Source organism: Alligator sinensis, unplaced genomic scaffold (genome assembly GCF_000455745.1).
Source record: "Alligator sinensis unplaced genomic scaffold, ASM45574v1 scaffold173_1, whole genome shotgun sequence".
Lineage (NCBI taxonomy): Eukaryota > Metazoa > Chordata > Crocodylia > Alligatoridae > Alligator > Alligator sinensis.
Genome location: NW_005842207.1, coordinates 544462 through 552648, shown reverse-complemented (window position 1 = coordinate 552648; position 8187 = coordinate 544462). Strand labels below are relative to the sequence as shown.

Here is an 8187-nt window from a genome sequence, read left to right as displayed (position 1 = left end):
CTGCTGAATTCAGTAGGTATTAGGCAAAGAGAAAAATGTTTTTTTATCTTTTTTTTTTTTAATTTGCTCTTTTAAATTCAATGAAATTAATGTTAAAATCTGTCTATAACTAAAAAGGATACAGTTTTTTAGTTCAGTACTCCAAACTGGCATTTTTATGATCCATTTTCACCTTACTGTTCAGGAAGGTAGAATTTTTTTTTTTAGGTCATTAATAAATGAATTATACTTTCAAATATGCATTGGTTCACAAAAATGTTCGCTTTATGTTGCTTGAATTCACAGTTCTAATAAAAACATAATTAAAAAGATCCCCTTCACTTGACTGCATGTTTAACCCTCAAAGGCTCTGTCTCCATGCCCTGCACAGACTCTTACACTATCTAAAGCTGAACTTTGTTCTTTTATTCTCCTGCTTGCCATCTTCCTGTAAAGTCATGTGCTTCTGGGTTTAGCATACTAATCTGTAGCTGTGTGGAAAAATAAATGGTTTTCTACACTTGAAATGTTTTAATAACTTGTTTATCACAGGGTCTTTTTCAGCCTATTGAGATCTTTTGGAAAAATGCTTGCCATTCTCAAGTTGCAGTTGGGATGTTTTTCTTGCAAAAAGTACTTTTGACTGGATGAGTTGCAAGGTTGTTGACAGGGCACATGCAAAAATCATAATTCAGGTTATTTAACAACTGCTATAGTCAGACCACCTTAAAATACATATCCTATAATAAAGATTTGTACATGAAATTACCTTCAACGAAATCACAGACCACAAAATGGTTTGCAACTTCCAGTCATGTAAGGATAGATCCAATAAGATTTGGTATGTTGTCTCTCAGATACTCACAGGCCTGATTTTTGCATAATTATAAAACTGATACAAAACATCACACAGAAATGAATGTCATGAAGAACGAAGAAAGCGGGATTTGGCCTTTCTTTTGAAAATGTTTTTTTCAAAGCTATTCACTAGTTTACATGGTTTGGATCCAGCCATCAACAGAGCACTTAAGAAACTTTAGCCTAGTTATGTTGACAAAATTGTTCAACTAGCAAAAATTATTTTATTCTCAACTGTTATTGAGCAATGTTAATCACTTCATGCTCAAACTAGATGTCTAGAAAACATCTGCTCATCTGATTGTATTTGTTCCTTCAGCTAAACTTTTCTAGGCTTATTCAATTTATTCCACTTAACCACTTAATTTGCTAGCAATATCACAGTCAGGAATCTATTAGAGAAATTTCAAAATCACAATGAAACAGGTAAAAACAAATGTAAAATAAATGCATTTTACAGTTGCCCTTGTTCATTTGCTTTCACTCATCCGGTTAGAACTTTTTGACTAATCTTTTTTTTCTGTTTTCTGGATCAACCTGAAGGAAGTCCTAGTGCTGCTTTTGTCTCCTGCTGCTTGATCTGTCATTTGCATACCAGTGCCAATTTATCACTATATTGTTAGATTTTAAGTTTAAAAATTAATTTTTGTTTCTTTCAGTGTAAAGCGATCCTCTACTGCTGACAAATCACATAGCGTGTGGGAGAGCTCAGATGACAGTCGGAATAAATTGTTGAGAGCAGCTTCAACATCAAAATTGATAGCAAAAGTGGCAAAAAATGTAGACAAGTAAGTATTCTAGTTTGCAGCAAAATGGCCATTGCAATTTTTTAAGGTTCAAATTATTCTGAAATGTTGTTAATTATACACATAAGTAAGCTGTCATGCTTGTAGTTACGTTTCAGGTCATTTCTAGTTACTCCTAGAAGAGTTGCTGCTTTCCCAGGAGAAACTATGAGCATATAGATATTCAGGATTATTTCCTCAGAGCAAAAATGGCTGTTCCGGGAGAAAAATAACCTGGGAACAATCACTCCAAGGAGACTTTCTCCTGGGAGAGCAGATGTCTGTACACATTCTCTTCTGAAATAAGTCACAGTAGAGTCCTTCAGCATCCCAGGGTGCTTTGCTCCTACCCATTCCAGGGGAACAGTGTATCACTCACTGGACTCTGCTGCTCCAGCTGAACAGGTGACAGAGTAGTTTTGTGTGTGTGTGTGTGTGTGTGTGTGTGTGTGTGTGTGTGCATGTGTGTGTGTAAAGACAAGCTTGACTTCAACTTAATTTTTTTTCTCAATAATTTCTAGCCCATTAAAATAACATTGTCACAAAAGATAATATATTTTAAGTAATAATCATAATTGTTACTAGGAATTAAAATGTTTTGCCAGCCAAATTATATCTGCACTTTCCTCTGTGCAAACTTTACCAGTGAAGTGGTGCTGGCATAGTCCCAGATCCAAAAATCCATATTCACAGGCTTTCTTTAATGCTGTGCATTGTAAAAATGAACTCAGGATAGTAAAGTTAGTTGTGTGCATTATTGTCTGCAGGTTTGGAGCTTGTGTTATGGAGTTTGTTTATATGTTAATATTCTCAGCAGTGCATAAAGTGGCTTAAAGACTAGCTATGTTGCCTCTGCAGTGCTAACAAATAGGAGTAATATATACATATTTTTTTTTATTGCAATTAAATATAGCCTTGCATATAAAGAGTAGATATTTTCAGCAAAATGGTGACTAGAAGTGAATACTGGCTTTAAGAAAAGATTTAGAGAATGATGTGATAGCTATATTTATAAATAAATAAAATATGTATAAATAAATTAAAAAGTATTAATGAGATTGGATAAGTTATTAAAATATTTTTAGTTTGGTTTGGCAAATTAAAAATGTAATATTAAAATCTATCTTAATCTTTGAATGTATTAATAATAGGAAAATGTGTTATTTCAGTATATTCTTAGGACCTCAAAGAGTGCAATACTCTGTGATGACAAGAGTCACAATAATCTTACTTGGTAGAAGATGGAGAATTGGATGCACAAATTTTATGCACAAATTGGTGATTTCTGTAAAAGGCTGAAGTACAATAGCCTTATGACAGATCACAGGTAACTTGGGAAGATTGGTCATCATATGATAGGATTCATAATTCTAGAAATGGGAATACATGAGGATAGCAAACCAAGAACGGTGGACTTGAAAGATATCAGCTGACTTGGAAACTAGGAGATAAGGTTTCAGAAGTAGATGAACTGAAGGATGAAAGGATCTAAGAGGGCTTCTCCTTCCTAAAGGACATAGTGTTGTAGGGTCAAGAAGAAGCTGTTCCAACATAGTGGAAAGACAGAAAGAACTTCAGAAGGCTGATGTGGCTACACATTACATTTCTCTCTTGACCTTGCAGGCAGCTAGGAAATGTTTAGTCAGTGGAAACAAGGATGAGTTACTAATAAAGAACATCAAGGAATAGCAGGACCCTGCAGAGCCAAAATCAGGAAAGCAAAGGTTAAAAAAAAAGATGAAACTGTCAAGGGGTGTTCAAGACAACAAATAGGGTTTTATCACTGTCAGACAAAAAAGAAAACCAAACTGTGGCTCTCATGCTTAATACTGAGGATGAGCGGTTAACAGAATACACAAAGGTGGCAGAGCCGCTCAAGGATTACTGTACCTCAGTCTTCACAATAAAAAATTAAACTACTACAAGATAGGTTACAAAGTTAATGTAGACAAAGGAAAAGGACTCTAAATCACAATAAGTAAAGAATAAATAGAGATCTTTTGACACACTTGAATGACTTCAAATCATCAGGGGTTATTAAAATTAATCCCAAGGTACTGAGGGATCTGGCTCAAGATAACTGAACCAGTGGCATCAGTGTTTACAAAGTCATGGGTGACAGGTGAGATCCCAGAAGATTGGAGCTGGGCTAGCATTGTGCCCATCTATAAAAAGGAGAAAGTTCCCTCTGGGAATTGTAAACCAGTCAGAACTGGGAAGTTATTAGAGCAAATTATAAAAGTCAGTGTGTAAGCAACTGTAGGAGTAAGGAGTGATCACTAACAACTAAAATGGATTTAAGAGAAAATCATGTCAGACCAATGTGGTTTCCTTCATTGACATGGTTAACCAGTTTAGTGGATGCAGAGAATACAATAAACAATTCACTTAAATCTTAGGGGTTTGGATACAATGCCACATGGCATTCTCACAAGTGAACTGGAGGAATGTGGACTAGATTATTACTGTTAGGTAGATTTATAATTGGTTACATATAACCACAAGCAAGGAGTAATTATAAATAGATTAATCGTCAAAGAATGGTTGCTCTTTAATGGTATTTTGAATTTGTACAGTATCCAGATATAGTGGGTGTAAATTATAAATTACTACTTTTTTGTTTTTTCATTTTCTTACGATGGAATTATAAAAAAAAAAAAAAAGCTTGAAGAGACCTTAGTTTCAAAGACTCAAAGAGCATCAGAACAACCAACCCAGTTCTTGTGAATACAAAAAGGACCAACCAAACCTGTTGGGCGTGGACTCCTATCTGAAATCTTTTTTGTACATTCTTTGAACTGCAAGCTTAGGACTTGACCTTTGTATTTTAAAAGCAGTCTTAAAAGCAGTCTTAAAACTTGTATGCTAAATCATCCTGATAAGGCCTCAGGAAATAATGCAGTACTAACCTGATTGGTTGCAATCATCTTCCTTTTTTCAGTCAGAACTGGAAATTTAAATTTGTCAGAATAAGATTGGACCAGTAGAGAGAGACAACTGTCTTTGTATGTTTTACCATTTGTCACTGTTATGAAAGTTTCGCCTTCATTCAGGTAACAAGATTGGATGACCCTCATGCTTTGCTCTTCACTTTCTAATCTTTAGAAAGTGTGTGTGATCCCTTAACAAGAAAAGCATCTAGAGAAGGGAGACCTAAGAGGAAAGTTGAGTTTTCATCCCAACTTCCTAAAAAACTGATTCTGAGATTTTTTTTTTTATGCATGACTTTTGTTTTGGAGCGCAAACTACAGAAACTTTGTGTATCCCTTGTACAGTACATCTACCAATATTATATGAAACTATGGTAAGGTAGATTTGTAACAAGACATAAAGTTGGTATCATAGTTTTCTAACATTGGCAACTGTATAAGTCACTCAAGTTAATTACAAGAAAAAATCATAATCACTATGTATTAGCTACTTCCTCATTTGATTTTTGAGAAGTGCTAAGCACCGCAAATACTCTCTCAGAGTCCCCATCAGGTAAAAAAAAAAACAGGCTATTATTCTGTTACCTTCTGAAACCCAAGTTCATTTGTAGAAATGCTAATATAACTTAAGCATTTATTTAAATTGTTACTAATTGTTAATTTTTATTTTTATTGCAGCAGCACCTAAGAACCCCAACTGTATAGCAGTGTTTCAGTGTGCTATTTGCTGTACAAGTCTATAACAAAAAGATGGCCGCTGCACAAAAAGCTTACAATTAAAGTATAAAACAAGATGAGGTTACTGTATTGATAAATGTAGTGATCTATCACCATACGGTATAACTTCTCTTCCAAATTTCTGATGGGGCTCATCACCATGCAGAAATATAGAAGAGGCAGGTAGCATTAGTATTTCAAAAATATATATATATATTAATTATATATTTTGCATTTTTCCTTAGACACAAAGATGTCATCGTCAGCCAAGGTAAGTAAAAACATTTGTTTATAAACATTGATTTAATTGGAGAGGCATACTTCTGCTAATTCAGTTTTACCTCTATGAAAACAAGCATATTATTTTAAAAATAATTTTACAAAAGGACTGATGGAGAATTAACATAATTTTAGTAATTCAGGATTAATTTAATCTATTGTTATTAAAAGCTGTGTGAAGTCTTTAATGTTAGTGGGTACTTTTTAATTGGCTTTCAGCCCCTGAAAAGGGGAAGAGAAAATATTTTGGGGGGGGGGGGGGGGGGGTTTCTAACACAAAGAGCTAGAATAACTGTGCTAAGTGATTCATTATTTTCCATGTGAGTTTTTGCTAGTTAAAAATAAAAGTAAAATATAGACTTGGGTACTAGCCATTATCCAGGGAGGTGAGACTTTAGATGTAGTTTTAAGTTATTTTATTTCTGTCCCATAACCAGCAAAAATGTCAACCCGTGAAAAAAACAGCCAAGGTAAGAATTGAGCTATGCCAGTTGGTTGCTTTCTAATTAGCTCTTTCTTGGATCTTTTATTTGGCTTTTCACCATCAAAGAGCATCAGTGCATGAACAATTTTTTTAAGCTGAACTCCATATTTTATTAAATACTTTATTTTCCAATGAACTAAATGAAGAAATACACACACACACACACACACACACACACACACACACACACACACACGTGTGTGTGCATGTGTGTACACAGAAGTTATCTGGGTGCAGTTTTCTGCAAGTAACTTATTACATACTTCCCAGAGAGGAGTAAATTGTTACTCAGAGAGGAATGTGTGTATACTTAAGTGAGAAGGGGTATAGAAGCCTGTGGTACCACAATATCAAGAAGTGCCAACTAAAAGATTTGTTATATCTCAGTTTTCTATCTTGCTGATATTGTAGCTCACAAATGCCAATTGGCTGAGAGCAGAGCCTGAAAGTTTAGAATAGTAACCTGGCAAAGATTCTCTTCCAAAATGTGCTTCTTTTGCATCAGTAAACCTTGCATTCTGTGGCTACCTGCTGCTGCTGCTAGCTTGTTCAGACAGAAAAAAGGCGATCTATCTGAAAATGGTGGAATGTTTGGAAACTTCTTAACAACAGAAGAAATCCATTCCTGCATCTCAAAATTACTCTGCTTTGATCACTTGCAAACTATACTGAAGCATGCAACTCGAAACCTATAGCATGTTACCTCTGTGCATGCTATGCACAGCATATGGCTGTGTACATAATCCTCCTCTCTCTGCTGTTCCGTTAACAAATCTGGAGCTTACAAATTCTATGCTGTCTTTATACTTTTGTTTGTTTATGTTTTTGGCCTGCTGTTGCACTAGCTTTGGATTTACTTTTCTTTAAAAAGGTGGAATTAACTAGTAATTCACGTCCTCCCTTTTATGATTATTACCCTGAGATCAAAGTATTCTGTCAGTAGTCACATTTTCTGGAAAAAGAAATGGATTAGAATCTTCTACGTTGATTCCAACTTATCCATAGTCTCCTGCTAAAGCATCATGAACAAAATGGATACAAAAGCTTCTAGAAAGAGCAGTCAGGAAATGTTTCATGACACCATGAAGCTCGGCACCAACCTAGTTGCAACAATCATTGTGAATGAATGTCTTTTGAATATTAAAGTGAAGATATCTCTAAAAGGAAAACATTCACTCATAGAGTTTATTGTATAGAAGTCATTCTAATCTGTATACCATTTCACCTGTGCCTAAGCCTTCCAGAAGGAAAAAAAAAATTATATATTTAAAAGATCTTGCCTGGCACACACCACTTTTCCAGTGCCACAACATACCCTGCTGTAGTATCATTAATTGTATTTCCTTCTTTGTAGGGTGCTTACGTGATATCTAAAACTGGTACTCCTTCACCCAGCTGAGCTGACATTCAGGCACCTCTAAACAAATTATTGAGGTTGTCTGAATATCTAGAGCTAGATGGAACATGTTATATTAATTTGTACATGCTCTCAGCTGTCCCCTGATGATGAAGACCGTTTTTAAATACCTTGGATGGTATGAAACAGTACATGTTGATTGGGCTGATCTGGAGCAGAATTTAAAAAAAAAAACAAAAAAACCCCAAGAAATAACAGACAACTATTATTCACTTGATAATGGTCTTTTTTTTTTTCTTTATAATCAGGGATCCAGGTTTTCCATTTCCCAGGGAAAAATGGAGAAAACCACAGATTCCCTGTTTTTATCGGAGAAAACGTGGATTTCCCTTTTTAGCAGAGAAATACATGGATTCTCCACTTTTGCAAATGAACTTGTTCCAGCCTGCAAAAGCTCTTTGCAGAAAGGGCAGGAAATCCCCAGCCCTACCTGGAGGGGGAGGGAGAGGCGGGGAAGGGCAGGGCCTGAGCCTCTGAGTCAGCCAAGGCTGGGCTTAGGCTCAGACTTGCCCTTTGCCCCTGGATCCTAGAGGTAAGTGGGGCTTGGGGTCTGTGGGGCAGGACTGGGGAAGGTGGCTGAGGGAGCAGGGGGTGCTGCCGGCCCCAGGTGGCACACTGCAGCTAGGTGCAGAGCCAGGGGGTGAGGGCAGGGGGGCCCCTCTGTGGGTTAGCAATGAGGGACACGCATGCTGCCTGGCCGGCTACCCAGGGAAGGAGGAGGCTGGCATGCAGCCAGCA

At 36.3% G+C, this 8187-nt stretch overlaps 1 protein-coding gene across 4 annotated transcripts in view; it reads left to right on the top strand.

Moving 5' to 3' along the window:
- Nucleotides 1–8187, top strand: part of EML4 (echinoderm microtubule associated protein like 4) — a 132083-nt gene that overhangs the window by 55342 nt on the left and 68554 nt on the right. For 2 of the 4 annotated variants that reach the window (XM_025207733.1, XM_006026729.3), the window contains 3 exons: nucleotides 1497–1625; nucleotides 5515–5540; nucleotides 5986–6018. In XM_025207733.1, the coding sequence (XP_025063518.1) occupies nucleotides 1497–1625; nucleotides 5515–5540; nucleotides 5986–6018 (188 nt within the window). The remainder of the gene's footprint in view (nucleotides 1–1496; nucleotides 1626–5514; nucleotides 5541–5985; nucleotides 6019–8187) is intronic. The other 2 variants (XM_025207734.1, XM_025207732.1) reach the window with 1 other exon arrangement.